The sequence below is a fragment of the Brachycentrus maculatus genome, unplaced genomic scaffold (assembly GCF_059751285.1).
Source record: "Brachycentrus maculatus isolate JH-2025_06_01 unplaced genomic scaffold, ASM5975128v1 h1tg000086l, whole genome shotgun sequence".
Lineage (NCBI taxonomy): Eukaryota > Metazoa > Arthropoda > Insecta > Trichoptera > Brachycentridae > Brachycentrus > Brachycentrus maculatus.
Window position 1 is genome coordinate 2657501 of NW_028280840.1, and position 23231 is coordinate 2680731.

At 31.5% G+C, this 23231-nt stretch overlaps 2 protein-coding genes across 2 annotated transcripts in view; one reads left to right on the forward strand and one right to left on the reverse strand.

Annotated features, from left to right (window-relative positions):
* The window catches only part of LOC148310895 (uncharacterized), a 1406-nt gene extending 1333 nt beyond the window's left edge, over positions 1-73 (forward strand). The window contains exon 2 of the mRNA XM_088257624.1: positions 1-73. This exon is cut by the window's left edge and continues 839 nt beyond it. Coding sequence (XP_088113750.1) covers positions 1-73 — 73 coding nt within the window.
* A 5789-nt stretch (positions 74-5862) lies between these two features.
* On the reverse strand, positions 5863-23231 carry tim (timeless). Its single transcript, XM_088257612.1, has 16 exons — positions 22963-23231; positions 12560-12661; positions 11932-12464; positions 11687-11840; positions 11312-11601; positions 10876-11132; positions 10434-10794; positions 9817-10008; positions 9641-9738; positions 9359-9557; positions 8891-9030; positions 8342-8787; positions 8056-8256; positions 7315-7516; positions 7127-7228; positions 5863-6071 (listed from the first exon to the last, which is right to left on the reverse strand). The coding sequence occupies exons 2-16, from the start codon at positions 12654-12656 to the stop codon at positions 5987-5989; spliced, it is 3357 nt and encodes a 1118-aa protein (XP_088113738.1). The 5' UTR covers positions 12657-12661; positions 22963-23231; the 3' UTR covers positions 5863-5986.

Sequence of the window (23231 nt, forward strand, 5' to 3'; positions counted from 1 at the left end):
TCAGGCCGTATACCAGGCTGATGCTGGAGCACAGTCACAAGGAGTTCAATACCAACAAGAACAAGGACATTAAACATACATTTTCCTCCTTATTTTCCTGTGATAATAATATGTACTGTAACATTTGTTCTTGGTAAAAAAAGACATATCTATTTTGTGTGCATGTTCGGATGATATCTTCGTACTGATTGTGTACAATTGCGTTAATCCTTTATTCTCACATAATATTTTGACGATGAACCAATCAAATAGGTACCTATGCCTTCTTCTATATAAATTAAATTGTAAACAGTTGAATACAATGCATACACAAAGCATAAATCGAATTATGCAATGGAAATATTATCACCAATATTTGTTAATTATTTTTAAACGTGTTTTGATTGTTATTATTTTTATAATAATTTTTTTATTAAAAAAACGAAAACAAAATGCACTCTTTTATTTTTTTATCAGTGATCCCGTTGAAAAGATTGATTATTAAAATGATTTTTCAAATATGCAGTAGATATATGTATATAACTAATTTGATTTATAAGAACGAAGAATTTGAAATATCACCTTAATTTTTAAACAAAATTTTCTCTTACAACAATCCGTTTTCCATTTCACGGATTAGAGATTAGACCCATTCGAATTCGATTGAAACGGTATCATTTCATGGAACGTAAACTGATATAACAACGGCTATTCTCATAATAATTATATTATGCTATGCGTAGCAAAACTGAGACAACTATCAGATAACGAATCAATTTTCTTAATTTTTGGTATTCTCCTTTCAAAGAGTTGAGGCATACATTTACACACTTACATATAACACGATTAAATTTTGGCCAAAGTTATGCTCATGTATTTCGATTGACATAATATTTTATTATGTCTAGTCGTAAAAAATGCACATAAGAGCCAACATGGCCTTTCTCTTCTTAATAAATATTTGACTCCCGAATACATTCACCTTGTTGAGACATAAATAATTATTATGCATTTACATAAAAGAACACTTTTTTATATGTAAAAAAAAGCAACATCTCTTTAAAGTGTAACAATGCGATGTCGTTCTTTTCTTCCTTTTCACTTTCACTTTGCTGCACTAACAGACACTTCAGCTGTCGATCTTCTGTTTCACTACATTAAACTCAATGATAAATTATTATAGATAAGTATTAAATTGCTGTTTCCTAATAGGTACGATTATTCAACATTTTATTTTGTTATGAATTTATTTTTCTCAATAAGTTACTATGACATAATAATTGAAAGTTCCATAGTTAAAACATCGAAGAGTGTTTCAGTGTAGATACGTTAATGCCTTACTCGTAATAATATAATACATTAAGCGTCCGGCTGCGCTGAGAGCCGATTGTCACTTTACGCTCAGTTTTTTTTTAGAATGCATATTGGATTTTATGTTTTGTTTATTTTAATATATATTGAAAATTATTTTTTTAAACTCCTTATCTTTCAATAACTGTATTCTTTTCAACTTAAATACGGTGTTTTAATAAAAATAAATAAATTTGTCAAATGTTACCTGGGTTTAAAGAAAATTAAGTTACGATTTAACGTACGTTGGGCCTTAAGGGTGGATACGTTTATAATTTTTAAAAACATTTCCACTTCATCAAATAGATCAATAGACAGGTCAGTTTTTGAAGAATATTGTTTTTAGTAGAAGACATTCTGTTGTTGTTGTTGTTTTTAGCAAGAAATACATTTTCAGGTAAACTAAAGCGCAAAAGTATTTATTATTTTCTCAATTAATAAATTCATATATTTAATTTCTTTCTGAGAATCCAATTCTCCTTAATTTACATTTACATAAATACCCACAATTATTTGGGCGATAAATTAGTGTTTTAATGTATATTAAGCAAGCGGCAATGGTCAATCCACAGATTATATCTGATATCGGTGTTTTTGTTAATTATAGTATTTTGCCCGTATTAGAAACGCTTTTTTTATTAGTTCAAAATAGTGATTTTCGATATCGACTCAAAAAAATAAATTATTACTTACTTTTGCATATCAATGTATCCAACAGAGCTTGTAATAAAAAAAAACAATACACCTGTATTTCGTTTATTTATTTAATAACTTGCATGAAAAAAAAATAGAAAAAAACCCGATAGGTAAAAAGAAATGTCGAAATTTCCACGAAATGTTTTTTTTTGTTGTTGTTCATTAATATCAGCATTTAATTTATGTTAAATTAATTGCATATTTTCAGTTCCATTCTGTCGTATGTTTTTTTTATCAAATTTTTATTTTAAGAAACATCTTTCATTCCGTTCATTAGCATTCAGCTCCAAAATATAATTAAAATAGATATAAAGAAACGTTAGGTAACAACTTCATACCTATTCCCTTGTAAATATATGTTTTAGTTGTATTTTTATTATTGTAATATTGTTTACGCAATCTACAAATAAATCAGGTTCTCGCAACTATGGAGGGATTTTTTGCGACTTAAGCCTGTTGGTGTTTTTATATTTTTATTTTTTATTACATTTGGAAACATTCTAGAGAAAGTCACCAAACTAGGTGAGTTACGGGTTCAATCAAAACACAACAATCTAAAGATCGCGAAAAAGAAAAGTCGTATCCAGAATTAAGATATTATACCTGTATGCAGGTACATATATGTATACTTAGTATTTATTTAAGGAAACTTCAACTATCTTTAATATTATATAACAGTCTTTCTCTGCAAAATAAAAAAAATGTAAACAACACAACTAATTTGCACATTATGTGGTTTGTTTAAACCATAGTAAAAAGTGAACAGGTTTGGTGATTAAAACAGCAGTGTATTAAGTAGTTGCCTGATACATAATCAACTGAATAAACTGTTATTTTCGTAAAGTTTTTGTTGCTTTATATCGGTCGGTTCGATGTCTACACGTTGTGATTTATGGCATCGTTTATCCGAAAGTTTACTCGTTTTTTTTTTTACCATGAAAGAGAGTTAATATAACTTCTTGTTCCTGGCTCCATCCCAACTTATCGTCTTCATCAGCTCAGAGAGGGTCAGCTCTCTTCGTCCTCAGATTGTAGGACCTACAACTTGGAAGAACTTGATTCCTCTGCTTCACTTTGCTTGCCCCAGGAATCCCACAAGCTGGCCATGACACATTTTAACTAACTGACAAATGTGTCAGTTTATGGATCACCGAGAGAGTTAACACAATTCGGATGGGTATTTTTTACGCCTGCGCCTGCGGACCGCTGGCGACGGGATTACATAATTATGTACGTATAGTTAAAACCTGAACAAAGAGATTGTTCAAAATATTTAAATAACATTAATTATGTAATGCCTTCTATTCTGACTTTGAAATGAGGCCGGTGCAGAAGGTAAAAATAAAAAAAAACACCCTTTCTGTTCTTAAGCATCAATCGACCGAACGGGAAGAAATACCTCTCCCGTCCATAGTGTGTATATAACTAATTTCATTAATTGATTCGGCAGTCACTCTGTTTTAATTAGTTTTAATTTTAATTTTAAATTGTACTTGATAAAAAACAACTTTTTCTTACAATCAATTGTGACACATGCTTTGATACATTTTGCATCATTTTCAAATACGGTAATTATGGGAACTGCATCGAAACATCCGTAACAATAGATTTTAAGAAATAGTGGTATTTACCAAGTAATTTTCTTCTATCCCTTAACCACACCTGATGGTGCATAAGGCACTGCGTCATATAAACGCAGTGTTATCATGGTCGTTCACAAATGAAGGAAAGGTGACCAGCCCTCCGCTTTAGGTACCAGTCCGGGGTAATATTGAATAAATATTACAGTGAAAAAAACACTTATATTTATTTGACCCCCCCCTGGGAATCGAACCTGGGACCTGCAGTACGGTAGCCGAACGTTCTTACCATTACACTACAGAGGCGGAGTAAAACTTAAATTAAAAATTAATATAACTAAATAATATCACTCCACAACATGCAATTTGTGGTACAGTCCACGTCAAGTCAGTAGATAACCCTTTATTGCCATATACATGTGGTCAAGTAATTGCATACTTACACATTATATTATAATTGAAGATACGAGTGAAATCAAAATATAGAATATAATATACACACGGTGAAAGTTTAGTGGAATATTGTATTATTAACATGTATTATCTATTAATAGTTCGTCAAATTGATTTTGTTGTTTGGATATGACATTTTTAATGCAGTCCAGTCTTTAGAGAGCTTATTAACAGTACACATAAGAAAGAAAGAACTAGGGAAGAAGGCTAAAAAAACAATATACTGTGGATTATTCACGGACTTTTAATATTGCTTCCCATTTAGTCGCGGCTCTAGGCCGAAATGTGCTCCTCTCTTACTGGGAATGCTTGACATCGTTCTATTACTCCCTTAAGTACCAGTGCGTAAAATATGTAATTATTTAAAAAATAAATATGATTTATTGACTAGCTGTACCCGTCCACGCGTTGTTGTGACTCAGTCTGATTAAATAGAAAAACACTTTCTAATATGTATCATTTCACAATGATTGTGAAACAACGAAAATATAAAAAAAATATACGAAACAGCAATGCAATCTAAAACAAATAAAAATGCTAACACAGCAGCCATCAGAAGTAGACTGTTCGCCATAAGCAACGTTAACTATTCTGCCATTACGGTAAAAAAAAGTTGTAAAAAAAACACGTTTTTCCTGTCAAAGGGATACATAAAACAGGCGCCAATTCGATTGCAAGGTATTACAATTACAATTTCAAAGCAATTGCTGAAAAATTTTAGAAAATTTAAGCTTTTGAAGAAAATAACATTTATATTTTTATTTATATGGATTATTTTTTGCCATATTAAAAACAGTTATAGTACACTGAATGTAATACCGTTTAATTGTATTTTACATGAAATATATGAAGTCTAATAGATAATTGTATATTAGGCCAGTTTACATTGGGCCAGTAACTGACTAAACACAAGGCGAGTCAGTGCTGACTCGGTACTGCCATCGTATAAATTGATTTCTCGCCAGTACAGCGTTGTCGCGACAGTGCTGACTTCAATATTCACGATGTTTATTTTTAAAGTTGGTCTGCTCTTCCTGCCACCCATGGCAGCAGTAATGACATCGTCTTAACACCAAAATCAGTAGTTATTCAGTCGCTGACTCGCGTTAAAGGGTGTCCAACGCTGTCGTTTATCTCAGTCGTTTCTGTTTAGATAAAAATATCTCTTCTTCTAATATATCCGTGAACACTTCTAATAGCAGATGGGAAACATTTCTCAACAAATAATTGATTCGTATCAAACTCTGCCGTTTTCGAGAATGCATTTTCCCCACTGGCTTTAATAGCGTATGGGCACCGTCATATAAAAACCTCGACTGATGACTACGTGTAAAAAGTGTGAGTCAGTTCTCTGCGCCAGTACTGACTTCGGTAACTTACTCAATGTAAATCCGCTTTCTAGGCGCTAGTATTGATGACAGTAAAAGACTCGATGTAAACCTGCCTTAAGTCAGTTCCCGGCCCCAATACTGACATCAGTAACTAACTCAATGTAAATCTGCATTTATATCTGAACTGGAATTTCTACAAAGTTGTTCGATTAAATCGTTACGTTTAGATGTAGCAATAAGTACAACGTCTTCAAGAAGACTTCATCCTTGTAAATAATTGGTTTTGAATGAAACAGAGTATCTTCATCGACTCGATGATGTTTTCAATTATGTTATTAAAATCATTACCAAATGAGGAAAGAGGATAGTAAGGAAAATTAATAATAAAACACAATTGATGTATACATAAATAGCTTGTATTAAATGTTTATTTCTTTATAACACACCTACATAGATAGCTCTTACCGATAAAAGTTACAATGACGATCTACGCATATTGATTTATTTATCTAAGTTGGTACACATTTACAGAAATGACAACATCGAATATATCACTACCACACAACATATAGCTGAGGAACTAAACAAATGTCGCTTTTAATTGGTCTCAGAGAGTTTGTCGTCTTCATCACTTACATACATCCGCGTTAAATCAGATGCTACTGACGTTGTGTCACATATTCTGAAACAATATGGTCCAAATTAATCTAAAAAACTAAGTCATCCGAGGCAGTGTACTAACCTTTCAAACGTACTTTGTTTTATGATGAGCGTAACTCGAAAAAAAATGACAAAACGACGAGTGGGTCAAGCGCATTTCATGTTATAGAAATAAATAAACATACGTACGAAAATAATATATCCATTTGTACAAACGTACTTATATATGGTTTATCCGATATATTTGAGAATAATATTTTTTGTGTTTAATGCTTATAAAAATTAAGATAATAATACTTCAGTGGTTAAACGCGTGATATGCTTATTATAATAAAATATAATGACTTGTGACGTGTTTTGTTATTTCTAAGTGATTATATTTATTATTAAAAAATAATCATGCTCAGATTATTTCAGACATAACAATACTTCTTTATTTTTTAATAAAAACCTTTTATAAATATGGATTAGGAATACAACTTAAGTTATTGTTATATAACATAACTTCCTCGTAAAAATGTAAATAATCTACATTATTATTTAATTTACAAGAAAGCCGAATTCTTTCCGTTTTTTTTTTCATTAGGACTATTTACAATATAAATGTTACGCTTTTAAATTAATTCCATCGCGCATCATTGAACTCGATATTATTATAAATATAAATAATATAAAATATAAAACATGTTACGATTCATTTAACTTTAATATAACGATTGTCTCTGATTGAATTGTAAGATTCATAGACGGGAAAATATTTAAATACTTTTAAATCTATTTTTTATAAATACATTTTATATTTGTCGCGGTTTTACGAAACATCTTCCGTCTCACACATCTCTCCTTATAACAACTGCTCTTCGGATGTTTTAATACAACTGGTGGGCAGTGTAGGATTAGTGAAGTTTTTCTATAAAAAACAAATTGTAACAATCAACCTTTATTTTTGTTTCAAACATTTAAGCGAGGATTTCTAATTAGATTAGTACGCGAGGGACAGTTATGCACATAATATAATCAATCGGGGATAAATATTGCGTTTAAATTATTTATAAAATACTAGAAAAACAAACTTACGTCAGTTGTTCACGACATGTCGGTTTTGTTTTCATAATCAAATTGAGTAAGGTGTTGGGTTTTCCATCATAAAATCTGTTCTTTGCTAAGCTTGTGGATGGCCTAAAAATATTCACACAATATTATTAAACATTGAATTGGAATGAACGATTACATTATCTCGTGTCATAGATACTTAAGTAACTCACAGAGGTGTAAACTGGACCAGTGAGTTGATTTGCTTATCACGATGTACACGGAATAAGCTATCATTTCCAAACATTTGCGAATTGATTCTGGCAAGATCATCATTTGCGGTATTAGAATTGTCTGAGAGTTGCGAGTGATCCGTTGAACTTGATTCATTAAACTCCGAGCCATTAACTTCGTTCAGTGAAAACTTTAGGGATGCTGAAAATCGATAAAAATAAAATATGTATTTTTTTTAAGTATAAATATTCTAGAAGGAATGTTATAAAGAATATATAATGGATATTTGAAGGGAAATATTTACAGGGCATTTACAGAGCTTTTATTTTATTTCAAGGCATTTACAGGGCTTACGACCTACACCAAGTTCCAAAAATCGAAGTGACATGGAGTGAATGTTTAACAGTGTATAAAGTGGCAAATTAATCAAGCCGATAATTCGTATTCATAAATCCTGCGAAAATCGCTATTGGTTTTTGACACATGGGTGTAGAGAGACGGTAAATAACTAGAGATTTTAACCGGTTGAGGGTAAGATACAGGGGCGGGACAGGCATAGTATATATTTTGTATAGTTTTCGTTTCTAGTATATCTCTTGAGATACATATCTATAATCTTCTTACTCATTACTCAATTGATGCTGATCGCTTTAATAAAAAATATTGTTCAAGTTATTTAATAAAATGTGGAAACATTTTGAGTGATGCTCGCGAAAAAATTAACTAATGAAAATACTCACTCGGATCGATGGGTCCAAGACGGTTGGCAATGTGCAAAAGAACATCAACAGTCCAAAAATTTGGAATGCGAACGAATAGTTTTCCAGAATCTTCCGGGAGATGGAATCCGAGACGATGCAGCAAATGGAGGAATGTTTGGTTGTGGATGGCCGTGGACTGTTCGTTATTCCAAGGAACAATTGGAATTGACTGATTCAAAACTGAAAAAAAAAAACAAATAAATAAATAAATAAAATAAATATAAAAATACTCATCATTATCGGTGATGACGAATTTTGTACTTACGGATATTATGAAAAGGTATCGGCTCTATCATGCGATTCAGAGTTTTGTGGATGTACATATTTTTCTCTTTTCGTTCATTATTTAGACAAATTTTAGCGTAACACACTTCGAGTAATTCTTTCTGAAGCCACAGCAGAACTTTTTCCATGTTTTGTTTGATCAACTCATCCTTCAAGAGTTCTATGTTATCTTTCTTAGCAAAGCTCGCTACTTCATTTCCATTCGTTTTACTACCTTCTTTAACAACGCCGTCTTCAAATCCTTGCAGTTTTAAGTAATGTTCCCGAGGAATGATTTGCTGTTCGTATAACTGCTCGATGATAGATTGGTCGGATTTGTTTATTCCTGTTTCTTTAAAAAGACATGATATGCTTGTAATTAAGTTTGGGTTTTTATTGCTTTGTGTGTAGAACCATTTGAGCTTATCTTTTTCTTCTTGGGACCAGCTAAAATAAAAAAAAAGTTGAGTTTGAGCTTTTGAGTTATTACAATGTTTAGTTGAAAAAAATAAACATAAATTAACACATCTATAAACGTATTGAAGGTTACCTGTTAGGGTCATGTACGATTGTGACAAGAGGAGTTTTCTCGCGAGATAAAGTTTCTCTAGGGTAAATTAGGCTTGATACAGAAGCTTTTGGGGTCTTTATAAACTGATTGATGACGTATTCAACTAAATCAGACCAGTCCTTAAAAAATAAAAATAATTTAAAAACATCTTTCAGAACGTAGAACATCAGTACTTTCTTTAAAAAAATATTATTTAATTTTATTAGTTTTACATATATACAATAGCAAGTTCTATGTTAGAAAAAGAAACGGGGTTTCTTCTTCTCAGATATCCTTCGTTGAATCATGAATTTTTATATTGTTTCCTTCAAAGTAATGCAAGTGTCACCTTTGCTTACAATCCTTAAAATATTTATGTGTAAAAAATCATTCGGCCACTCATTACTTAGAAATTAGAAAATTTCCATTTTAATTTCAAATACACTAGGTAAAAAAAACTGTAATTACATCGCATATTTCGAAATCTGTTTCCCAAATGTGTGAAAATATTTTTAATATGTTCGGTTGGAAAAGGGTCTTGATACTTTTTAGATGTCCTCCCACGTGGTGCATCATTGTGAATATGCAGTCATTTACGTATTCCCCATTACTTTTGAAGTCAGTAAGAAGAATACCATATTGATGCATTACTTCTACTGTAGCGAATCTGAAAAAAAGATAAAAAAATTAGACGATCGCTCTAAGCCAGCATAATTTTCAGTCAGCATAAAAATTAGTGGTGTTACATACTGTTTAACATGTTCGACCATATTAATTGGTGTCGTATTGGGCTGTTTCCCACCGTTATCCAGGAAGAGTAACAAAATGTGATTTGTTACGATTAAATCCTAAAAAAAACATTGTTGAAATCTTCACATTTTTTAATTTTATAAATATTTTTCAATAAGACGTTGTTTCATTTTTACCTGTAGGTATTGTTTACTATGAATTTCCTGTTGAAAATGTCTTATTAATAAAACAAGTAAGGATCTCAGTTCAGTGATTGAACAAATTTTAGATTCCAGTTTAGACAGTTGAGCTTTATCGTTTTCATTTAGGTGCGATATTTTTTTGTACGTATTGACAGTTTGTATAAACTCCCTTATAGCTGTTACTACCTGTAATAGCAATCAACGATTAGTATAAAAAAAACAAAGGTACTTCTTCGTATATTTATAAAGTAACAAATCGAAAGTATAAAAATAGATCACTTATTTATTCGACTTAATAATAATCCACTCAGTTGACTTCAAAAGTGTCAACTCGCAGTCAGTGACATTCTTCCGAGCTAATGGCGAAAATCCAAAACATATTATTACAATTTTGTCGAATGAGTAGCAATCTACTATCCAAATCAAACAATTTGGAGATTAGCAAGCATCTGACCACCTCGGGCAGTGCTCAGCTTGTCTAGTGAGCTGTATTTATGGCGACCTAATAATGGGCAGCCGAGAGGCAATGTACTTGTTAGTCTATGAGTATGACTAGGCTGATAACACGATAAGAAGATTAAAAAAAGCTAATTCAGTGTTTTCAAACTTACCAAGTGCATTCTTCTCAAACTAGGGTTCAAATCGCTGCTCCCTGTTTTGGATAATAATTGAATTTGTTCACATAAGTGCACACCTTCGTATGTAAGATAGGAAATAATTTCAATGGTGAGTATTTTTTCAATGTGCTCGTAATCCAGCTCAAGTTGAGCAGCGAATTTTAAGAAATATGTCACGAGCCAGAAGAAGTGTGAAGTGTCTATTTGGAGGTGGAGATTAGACAGAAGTTGAGCGTGTAAGGAATGGACCAAAGAACCGTATCCTTTGAGCAAGAAGTCCACTGTGAACTCCTTCAGAACATTGGCGATATCTTCTTCCGTCGCCGCGTGCAGAGCTAGGCCCTTCATGTTGATTCTAAATTACATATTAAAAAAAAATTAGCACTTATTCATTAAGAGGTGGTTAATTTTATATTATATATGGGAATGTATTTACATGTGCGTTTTACTCCTTTTAACTAGCTTTTTTCTTCGTTGATCTTTATTTTCTTGAACTGTTATTGTAGGTCTTGTTTTAGCTGTATGTCTTTGCTTTGATCCGTGTGGTTTTTGGTGAATTTGCTTCTGATGAGGAGTATCATCGTCATTGCTAGAAGTCGATATAGATCCCTGGGTGTCCTGCTGTGTTACGTAACCACAATCTGATATTTCTGAATTATTTGACATGCATATTCTCTTTGCACTTGTATTAATCTGCAATATAAAATCACAAGCGAATATTTAGATGAGTATTGAGAATATGAAAATTCGGTGCAAAAAACTTTGCAGCCCTTATTATTAAGGAAAGGGAAAAAATAAATAATATGGAAAGAGTTAAAAATTAAACAATATATATTTTTTTTAAAACATGTATAAAAAGAAATGGTTCTTGCCTTTGTGTCACTATCGGTTCTTTTCAAGGACGCTTTTATGTCTTCATCGAGTTTTTTCTTCGCCGCCCTTATTATTTGCGTTTGTTGTGTCTGGTGTGATCCTTGATTGATTGGGCCAGAAGCTTGCTTTACATTACTGGACTTCTGTAAATCCGATATCTGTTGAATGTTGTTATCCTTGGCAGTAATACTCGTTCTATTTTCTGCCTGATTACATTTTCCGCTTCCACCTGTATCAGAAGAATCAGATGGATTCTCGGATGTCACAATTGGTGATGAATCGTGACTCCCTAGAAGAGAAAAAATATATGTTAAGGAGATGAGAATTTTGGTTAAACATGCTGATTTCATTAAAGGTTTGTAATTCTGAATAACCTTGTTCTGGCGGCGAAGTATTGCTCTCATTATCGTCAGATGTTTCTGATAGAGAGGACTCAAACCAAGTGTTGAGGAGTTTTTGGAGTGTTCCTACATGTTGATCTTTGTAAATCAAAGCAATCAACTGAACCATGGTAACACTCCAGCTAGCCTGTTGATAAGAAATAATCAAAAGCCTTTAGTTATTTAGATCAAATGAGAAGAAATAAATTCGGAAAAATGTTTTTAAAGAAAGTACTCACTCCGTGGTTGCTTGTAATAAGGAAGAGAAGAATCTTGTCTATACTCTGTGTGAAGAGGTTCCAAATTATTTGATCTTGCGACGAACTATGGGTTGATGGACTTCCAAGAGCTACCGGTATATGCAGAATGTTACGCAATAGTAACAAACCGTTGTTGACATTTTCTATCTCTGCTGGTGGCATCTTGGATTCCATATCGCATATGTGCTGTATGTACTTCAAAATGGCTTTAGTGGCTCGACTGTCAATAAAAGCTTGTTTACTGGAGAGAAGAAGATTGTTGAGTTCGTAAATAGTATGACGACCGACATTGTTTTTTGAAAAATCGTCTATGGGCAGAAGGCATTCTACCGGGATAGTGAGGTTGACTAGAATTTTTATAGTAGTTTCAATAATTTTAGGATTATCTTTAACGTGTATAAGAATAGGCACGAGATCTTTTTTGACATTTTGTCCGAATCCTACAGCCCTTCGAAATGTTCTGAGTGTTCGATCTTCGGATATCAGCTTACTCAAAATCCCTTCCAGAGTAGCTGTGGAATTAAAAAAATATGTACATAAATTAATGATATATTGTTCTCGTATAAAAATATGAAAAAAATATCAATCATAATCAACACACACTTACACAAGCAATCATCATTGATGTGATAGGAATCCCCTTCTATATACCCAAGAGATCCAAAGGTACTATAAACTTGTGGATTTACTAGAATGAAATCCATTTTACCTGAAAAAAAAGGAATTGATTTATTATTATTTTAGATAAATCTAGAATCTGCAGAAAAACCCATTTTCGCACATATTCATTTCCCACATTTTTTTTCTTACGAATGTATATTTATAAAATAAGAACACAAAAATAAATTGGAACATTCTATAAATATCATTATTTTTTCCTTTAATTGCCTTTACTCTGAATTTATTACATTAAAAAAAAACATTATTTTAAATTAAATTAGAAGTTATCGCCGGCTAGGCTATTTTTAAACGTCACGACATTTACCAAAAATAAAATCTTTTGACTCTTGCACAAAAGCGTATTTGAAAAAAAATCTGTGTTGGAAAATGAGAATAAATTTTATTCTCGAACGACAAAAATAACTTGTAAGAAAAATGCGAAGATAGATACAATTTGTGCCATAAAAATATGGTACGTGTGTAAGTCTATTTCAAAAGGTTATTTTTAGAGGCGTCATGACGTTAATAAGGAGAGCTTTATTCCAAAGAGGGTTGATATAGTGTTTTATGACGCATTTACGTATAATTAATTTTATTTTTAGATATATTTAAATCTGTCATTTTTTCAATATTCTATATTTATTTACGGAAAATGGAGGGGGGTAACTCACAGATCGTAAAATAAGAATATTCGTTTTTACCTTATCTACCATAAATACGATGCTTGATTCAAATTCAGGGAATAATTACATTTATATAAAAAAGAATAACTCGAAAAGCCTCTATCTTTAGGGTAGAAAAGGTATACGATTATGTGAAAAATACATCACAAATTTCTAGGCCAATTGAAAAGTAAATATTTCTAGAATTCATTTTGGAATTGGCAGGAACCGAGCCCGCGTAGCCAGTTTCGCTGTCTATTAATGCCTATCGCAACGCCATACGATATTAAATATAATATACATATACAAAGGTAATCCTAGACTAACACTTATGGGCAAATATATTATAAATCACAATTTAATTTTCTTTAAACCCAGATAACATTTGACGTAATTGAAATTCTTGCTTAAAACACCGTTTTTGTATTGATATTTTTTTATAGAAGTAAATATAAAGTCTTGAAAAGAAGAAGGTTTTCAAAACCATGTATTTATTTCGAATTTTTTTATTTCGAAATAAATATATGATTTTGAAACAAAGTTATTGAGAGGCAAGAAGTAAAAGAAAATGATACAAATATTTTTTCTATACGAATTTAAAAAATATATTTAAAAAAAAATTGTACGCGGAAATACGCGGCTGATCGCTTAATGAATTGGATGGTTGTGAATACCCCCTTAATCACCATGCCTTTGTGCATCTGATGCAGTGTTTTATGCACTGTTGGGCGATATGGACATATAAGGAATATGTTAAATAATCTAACAGCAACATATTAAGGAAAACGACGGCTCACACGAATCCAGCTCATATATTTGTACTACATTTTTAAGAAGTCAATTAAAATCGGATAAAAAAAATCTAATGTCATATTGATATCTCAACATAGATAAACAAGACTATGAAAGTTTGGACTACGAACTGGTTAAAGTGATCACTTTATACACGTGTAATATTTAACATTCTAATCATGATTGACAACCACACTACTCCAATTTCGGAATATTTATATTTGTTTCAATTGACACCTTCTTTAACATGCTGCCGAGAAGCAACGAGAAGTAGAAGTGATCACTTAAACTAGCCTATAACTGGTCGTAAGCCCTGTAAAAGCCCAGACATCCATAGACTTCTTCATCTTTGTTGAGATATCATTATAAAATATCTCCCAAGTGGACAAACCCAGATTTGAAAACAAATATTTGGACACTCAGAATATTGTAAAAATCATGTTTGTTTATTTAAAGGAACAATTTTAGGATTTCAAATACTTTAATGCGGTCAGGTCAAGAGTCGGAATAATCGGCGGGTATGTATGAGTAGATGCACGAGTGTGGAGCGAAGATTGTTTGCAGAGACAGATTGGTATGGTGTTCTATTCTCTCTGCCTCCCCCTACGGGGAAGCGGCGTGATGGTTAGTCAGTTAGTTAATTAGTACTTATTTCATTAGTAATATAGTAGTTTGTATATACAGTAAAATATACTAATACATATACTATAAGCATATAAGCACACACACACACACACATATATATATATATATATATATATATATATATATATATATATATATATATATATATATAAAGTATATATACACATGTATATATTTGTAATACACACTAAAATATGCCTAGTAATACTTGTAGACTTACGTCTGCGAGTATAACTGCGATAAAAAGTAATACAATTCGTTTCACAATAGTATGACGTGTTACAATTGTAGTTGCGAGTACTTAGTGTAAGTCGGTGGGGAGGTTTCTTCTCGAATCACGTTGCACGACCACACGACCGGATAGCTCACGTGGAAAAACAGGCGACGCTACTACCTACCTACCATGTACCCATTTACCTCACCGCAGCAGCTTATGGACAAATTACGGCCGGGTAAAAAAAGTAAGCTGAGCTTAATATATTTTTAGAGTTAGCTAGATTAAGGGTATAATGTAAAATTAAACCAATGAGCCTGTGGACAGGGGGGTGTGTTTTGTTACGATCGAAAATGTGTTTTTAAATACCGTTTATAAAGTTATGCGTTATCGCCGAAAAACTTGGATGTAGTAGATATTTTTGTTGTTTAATTTGGAAGGGTTACATAAATTAATATATTACAATGTACCTATGTCTTTCCTTTTCTTTTTCGATTACCAAAGTTCCCTATTTTATAGGCACCGATGCGTAGTTAGGTTGACTCTTGGCGAAGTACCGCCGCGGATTCGATTCCCGCCAATGGTAAAATAAATTAAAAAAATATTTATTTTCAATTGATATGAGTATTTGTGATTTTTTTGTCTATTATCCCTATTTTTACTATTCTACCTTCAGATAAGCCTCAATATTAAATGTAGGATTAACGAGTTTTTTACTCCTTGAAAAATGAAATGAAATATATTTATACAAATGCCATATTTTCTAAGAACTATATTGAACAAGTTTGAGTTATAAAAACCGACAAAGAGGTAATAAATAATAAAACAAATAAAATAGTTAAATACATGAACGGAATGAGAATAAAAATGGCTAATTTGTATAGTGCCGTTTTTATAAAAAATCAAAGTTTAACATTTTTACAATTTATTTTTTATTAATGTTTTACATAGTAATTACCACTATTTCTTAAAATCTACTGTGACACGTGTCAAAGTTACTGCCGAATCAATTAAAGAAATTTACAATTTGTGTCAAGATAGTTACGCGTCATTTTTGTGCGTAGCTTTTTTTCAACAATACAGAATAAATTTAAGTATTTTTTCGAAAATTGCTGAAGGCATAAAAAAAGGCCGGCGTTTATGTGCCTTAAAAATATTATGTAACCAATATTTTTTTAAACTTTTTATAAGCAAAGGTGTTTAACAATAAAATGTTTAACACCAAGCTATTTTTGATTTTAATTTCTTTTAATTATATCTGAAAGATTGCTAATTAACGAAATATTATGTAATATTACTCTTCAGGTACTAATCTGAAGCACATGACCGATCACTAGTTTCCACGTGAATAGTGATGTATCCACCACTGGGATGGGCATAGTCACAAGAAAAATTACTATTTTTAGTTGAATTTAAGCGGCTTGTGTTCGAAAAAATGAGCCCAAATGTGTGGGGTCTTCTCTCACACTTGTATGTTGTTAAACTAGAAATATGAAATAGTTGTGTAATCAGTTATCATTATTGATAGCCTTATTGTTTATGACAATATAATGATGTTTAAAAAAAATATCATTCATTCAGAAAAATCATTTAAAAAATGATTTCAGTCAGGAATATCAAATGAATTAAGAATTAGAATTAATACATGTTTTTAAAAATTGAATGTACAGTGTAAACCTACATACTAAATTACGTTATTTATTGTTTCGGCATTCACTTTGTGGTAAGATATGAAAAAACTGTAAATAAAAACGCTTGTTGTTTTTTTACCACGTGAGTATTATATTTATATTTATTTTTAACGACTAGTTTCGGAAGCTGCAGATGCTTCCATACATGGGTTTGAATAAATGTTTATATAATAAAACCCTTATCCGCACCCCAATGGTGCATTGGGCACTGCGTCATATAAACGCAGTGTTATCTTGATCGTAAAATGTTTATAAGTGGTAAAAAATCACAAGTGTTTTTATTTGCAATTTACTAAGTTGGTTTGTGGTCTCGTGGTTAGTGTCGCGGACTCTTAAGTCAGAGTTTCTCGGTTCGAACCCACTCTACTACAATTTGATACCTATTTCTCATAATGAGCCGCTTAGGCTCACATAAACAGTATGAAATTGAAATATTTGTGTAAATAATAAAAACACAAATATTGCTCATTTGTAAATAATAAAAAAAGTTACGCATTGAAGTAGGTAAATGCATTAATGCACATATTTCATTTCTGCGAAAGACGAAAAATTTATCTTCGACTTAGTAGTAAAAAATTAATGTTATATTACTAAATTAACATGACTTGATGAAATACAACTTTTTATGAAGGGATATTATTACATGTCATACATCTGGTACTAATTTCATACTCTGAGGGCACGAGTTGGCACAACGCATCGTATAAACCATGGGTCGGCAACCTGCGGCCCGCGGGCCGCATGCGGCCCGCGAGACATCTTGGTGCGGCCCGCGAGATTCTCGCCGCAACGCACATGACGGACGATATTATACACAATCGAGTGAAAGGAAGCGAGAAAGGGAGCGAAGGGAATCTCATTGATTTTATTAAATACAATAAATGTCGTTAAAATATACACTTAGCGTTTTATTTTTAAAACTAAAATATTTGTACATAAATATTGTATGTATACCTACTGCAAGTGCGGCCCGCACTGATCCCCATGAAAAATATTTGGCCCTTTTACAACAAAAGGTTGCCGACCCATGGTATAAACACCTGTAAGGAAAGCTTTTTGCAGTTACGAGGTCGGATCACTGAACCGATAGGCAAGTCACGTTGGTTGAACGGATGTCTTAACCGACTTATGGAGCGCCGGAACGCAATATAAATGGGTATTTATTTTTCTAAAACTCTTTTCTTTCAGGTAATCCCAGATTACGATGCAATTACGTAATAAAGGCGATTCATAACATAAACTGGGAAATCATTACTGATTATTTTTTTGTTAATTTTCATGATATAATAGTTTTATGTTCGCCTCCATAGTGTAATGTTAAGCGTGCTAGGCTTCCATGCTGGAGGTTCCAGGTTCGATTCCCAAGAGGGTAAAAAAAACATTAGTGATTTTTCAGTCTAATATTTATTTAATATGACCCTGGAAGGCTGGTCACTTTTCCTTCGTGTATTTAACGATCAAGATAATACTGCTTCTATACTACGCAGTGCCCTATTCGCCATTGGGTGAGTGTAAGGGTTAGAAGAATAATAGTTTTTATAAAAAGTTTAATGAAGCAGATAATGTTTATTATCGGGTCCGAGTTGCTGTATATATCGGGTACTAGATTTTAAAAGTAAATGTAAATTTAAAAAAATAGAAACTGCTTGATTTTATAATTTTGCAGTATTTCCTTTAGATCACTGGTTCCCAAAATTTATCAAACCTAATTTGCTTTTATGTCTAGTGTGATCATTTAATCAACTCTCTCTAATGCAACGCCATGCCTAAAAATGAGTTCAACGAATTAATTTATTTTATTTTATCTTCTTCTATCCCTCATCCATACCTAATGGTGCATAGGGCACTGCATCGTATTGACGCAGTGTTATCTTGATCGTTACTTACACGAAGGCAAGGCGATCACTCCATTCATCGCTTCAGGGGCCATTCCAGGGTAATATTAAATACATTTTAGAGTATAAAATCACTAATATTTATTTTCAACCAATTCTGGGAATCGAGCCCGGGACTTCCAGCGCGGTAGTTAAACACGCTACTTTATATTTGAAGCAATAACTTTGTGATTTTCTATTTTATAATTAAAATATAACTTTGTTTTAAAATCACTATAAATATTTTATTGCAACTTAATTATAATGTCTACCGGTTTCGAAGCTAACCGCTTCTTTATCAAGACTGATTAATAAGCACCAATATTAATACAAGACCGATTAATACTAGTATTAATCAGTCTTGAATAAGAAGCGGTTAGCTTCGAAACCGGTAGACATTTTAATTAAGTTATAATAAAATATTTATAGTGATTTAAAAACAAAGTTACATTTTAATTATTTTAATTAGTAATTTATTTTGTCAAATACTTGATTATGAAAAGTAATTAAAAAAAACATTTAAATATTGAAGGTACACGTTTCCATATTTTTTAGGCGCAGAGCTTTTGTAATACCGAGTCACGTGTCTTAGCCGCTTGCTATCAGTGTCATATTATGTAAATTAATTATTTATTTAGTGAAATAATCAATCAGTTTACAAATATCCGTTAAATAGTATACGGGATTATGAATAATAATTTTAAAATAACAGGTTAATGTTAAAAGTACACCTTCCCATATTTTCAAGCGCTTAGAGCTTTTATGATATCGAGTTACGTGTCCTTGCAACTTTATTTATTTATTTTTAAAGGAATAACCCGCAAAGGCTTAATATGTATAAAAGGCTTGTTTGCAGGTATGATAGTAAAGATAGGGAAAGTAAATGTGAAAAATACATCACAAACACCCAGAGCAATTGCTTTTTTTTCTTGATTTTATTTTGCACACGGCGGGAATCGCCACAGCATTTGCTACCAGTATCATATTATGTTAATTAAGTATTTGTTTTGTCAAATAATCAATTTGTGAACAAATACTCCTTAAATTGCATGTCCCATTATGAATAATTAGAAACAAAATAGCCGGTAAATGATCCAAGTACACGTTCCCATATTTTGAAAGCGCTCAGAGCTATTGTAATACCGAGTCACGTGTCGTAGCCGCTTGCTACCAGTAGCATATTATATAAATTAATTATTAGTTTTGTTAAATAATCAATGTCTCAACAAATACCCGCTGAATGACATACCCGATTATGAATAATAATAATAAAAAATAACCGGTAATTCTTAAAAGAACAGGTTCCTATATTTTTCAAGCGCTTAGAGCTTTTGTGATATCGAGTCACGTGTCTTAGCCACATGCTTCCAGTATTATTCTTCAGGTGCATGAAAAAGTCTATGTGGGACGATTCGGCATATCCAATTTTGAATAATAATTACAAAAAGGGTAAATGTTAAATGTACACGTTCCCATACTTTTTAAAGCGCTTAGAGCTTATATGAATGATATCTTGACTACTTGCTACCAGTATCATTTTTCAGACATATGAAAAAGTCTTTATATAACAATTCGCATCTAATTTCATGATTTAAAATTGAAATGAAACGGAGTATTTTTTTATGTTAGAAATATTTTTTATATCCGAGAACACTGCTACTTTGAGAATTGGGATATCGCTCACTCCTTTCAAGAACGTCATAAATAAAAAAAACTTGATTATTCAGGAGAACGTTTTTAAAGTTTAAAAATATGATACAATTTATTGAACTAAATATCAAGCCACTTATTGAACTTTTTACTGTGCAACAAATCTTTTTAGATTAAACCTAGGTTTTTTCTCCATTTGAAAAATAACTAGTTTATTTAAAAAAAGATTAAACAATACCTTTTCTTCAAAATGCAAAAACAACACTTTCTGTCCTGTAGCGGGTAAATATTAAGTTAAAAATATGCCTCTTTTGCTGAGATATAGTACATTTTTTAGGCATTCCGAAAACATGCACAACTGAAAATTGACGATTTTTTTTATTTATGACGTTCTTGAAAGGAGTGAGCGATATGTCCTGAGTGACCTTTGGATTTAAAACAATAAACCATGGGAGATTGATGGACTTTTTAAACCAGTAGATGTTTCACTAAGAAATAGGGACTAACCCAGTGCTTCTCAATGTGAGAAATGAAAACAAGATATGACAACCCAAAGAGATTGAGGATTAAAACGAATTAGATATTAAATTGTATAAGCTAGCACGTTTTCTCAACTCAAAGTTAGTCAACAGGTTGGCAAAGGATAAAGTCGGTTTAATTTGGTCATAATGAGGCATTGATCCCGGATTTTTTCGTCAAATTAAGTTATTATATTTATTTCGTTAAATTCAAATTAGAACGCACTTTTTCGTATGGTGAACTGCACATTTGTGATTTTATTTGAGACAAGTTTTCTGTAGGGCGTTCAGATATTTGTGATTAAAAAGTTGTAGTTTCTTGGGAAATAATTACTAGTTGACGAGCGCTCTTTGCAGCTAAGTTACAACCACGGACATGCATTCTATACAGGCAGAAAGCCATGCATACCCTATCTTATTAAGTAGTGCCTACCTTACCTTACTAAGTAGTGCCTACCTTACCTTGATACCCACCTCTACTACCTACCTGATAAAAAACTCTGTGCACGCCTCTGGTTACAACATATTATCCAATGGTAAACCACTTAAATTTTATAATATGACATAATATTATGAGAGATTAACAACACATACAGAAAATTGCTCAGATTATAGTCATTTGTGACACAACAAAAATATAGTATGATATATTTCCGGATTAATAAGAGATTTTGCCTACATAACATATTTTTTTGTAAAAAATAAATTTCATCTACAAAGAAGTAACTTGTTCAATGATTTAACAGTAACCTATATAATTTACCTTCTCTTTTACTCTTACGTAAAAATAGATTGTAAGGTGAATGGGAAACAAAAAAAACAGATGATCGTGATAGTATGTAAGCAGCCAGTATAAAACAAGTAAATATTAATAAATTCATCATCACTTTTGAAGAGTTATTGCACATAGTAGTTTTGGGTGGAGTAAAAATAAAAACTTGGATAAAATCAATCTAAAGTAAGGAGTATAATTTTCCCGGATTTTCCCGAGATATTTTGAAGCCCTAAATTTCTGGGATTTCTCATATCGGATATCAAATATAGAGTTAGAATAAACAATTCAGGTATCATGGTTATTTTTCCAGTTTGCGGAAGATAGAAAAAAAGTATATCATTTTTAAAATTTTAAATAAAATCTTCTCGGATATCAATGCATTTATGAAATATTTTATTCCTCTAAACGTTTAGAAAATATATTTTTGGCTAAAAAAATGACATATCCGCTACCTGGAGCGATTTCCACTACATAAACATAAAAACTGAATTTTATGGTAGACGAACTTAATATTTTTTAACCCACGCATGTAATAATTTACTGTATCTTTTTTTGTAAGTCACCCATTACATACGAATACGTAATACATTTTTTCGCATATATTTTTAAAACTGTTTTAATTTATGATAGGATTATTTACGTGTAAATAAAAAAAATATAAATAAATACATGTAAAAAACACAATATAATAATTAAAAAAATAAAAATAAAATCCGAATCACACCGCGTGATCTCCAAAGTTTATACGTTTATTAAAAATAAAAAAATCCTGATAAAAACAAGAAAAATCAACATAAAAAGTTGGATAGTGGATTAATGTTTTAAACAGCTGTTTAAAATTAAACTGGTAGTATAATCTTTAAAAATATAATGCAACTAAAAAAAACATATTTTTAATATCTAGTGTATTTAAACGGATAAATAATAATGCGAATTAAAAAGATTAAAAAAATATTTAACTGTCTGGAACTATGTGGTACACGCGGATAACCGAACATGAAGAAACAAAAGGTCGAATAGTCAGGATTACTGGTTCGGCGGCTCGAGCCAAAGTTTTTAAGTTTGATTCCACTCTGATACGACTTGATTCCTATTTTCAACACAAGCCGCTTAGGCTCAGCTGGAAATATTTGTGTATATCAAAATGAAATGTTAATATAAAAAATAAAAATATGTTATGTCTTTGTCTTATAATCATTTATTTGTGTAATATTATTCGTACCTATTGTAACATTAACTGAACTATTGAATCATAAAGTGACTGGTAATGTGTTTAAAAATAATAATAATTACAAAATTACTACAAATTGAATCATTATTACTTTTAGGAACTATTGATAGTTTGTAAAAGTACACAAAATATAAATGATAAAATAAATACATTAAGTGGCAAATTCAGTTTTTCGTGATTTCCGTGAAATCTTTTTCCATAATCATTACTTTGCGAGTCTTCCACACGTTTTACCTAGACAAAGTTAGGAAATTAGCAAAACAATACTTTTGAATACATAGAAAATATGGAATCTTACCTTTTATTTACTTTCTAAACACAAGGTTTCATAGCATCAAATGCTTGTATGTTTCTTATTTGCACTGGTCCTATAAAACACCGAGCGCCTTAAATTTACTTTGACTTTACTTATTCCAAATGTTTGAAGCTTTGAATCAAATAGAATATCGCTTGAAGCAATCAAATTCAAGAGCACCTGACGTGCTACTCGCGACACTTACTTGGAACGATAAAGCAATAATATGTATTATTCCAAGGCACATCGTAGGAATATTAATGCATGATTGT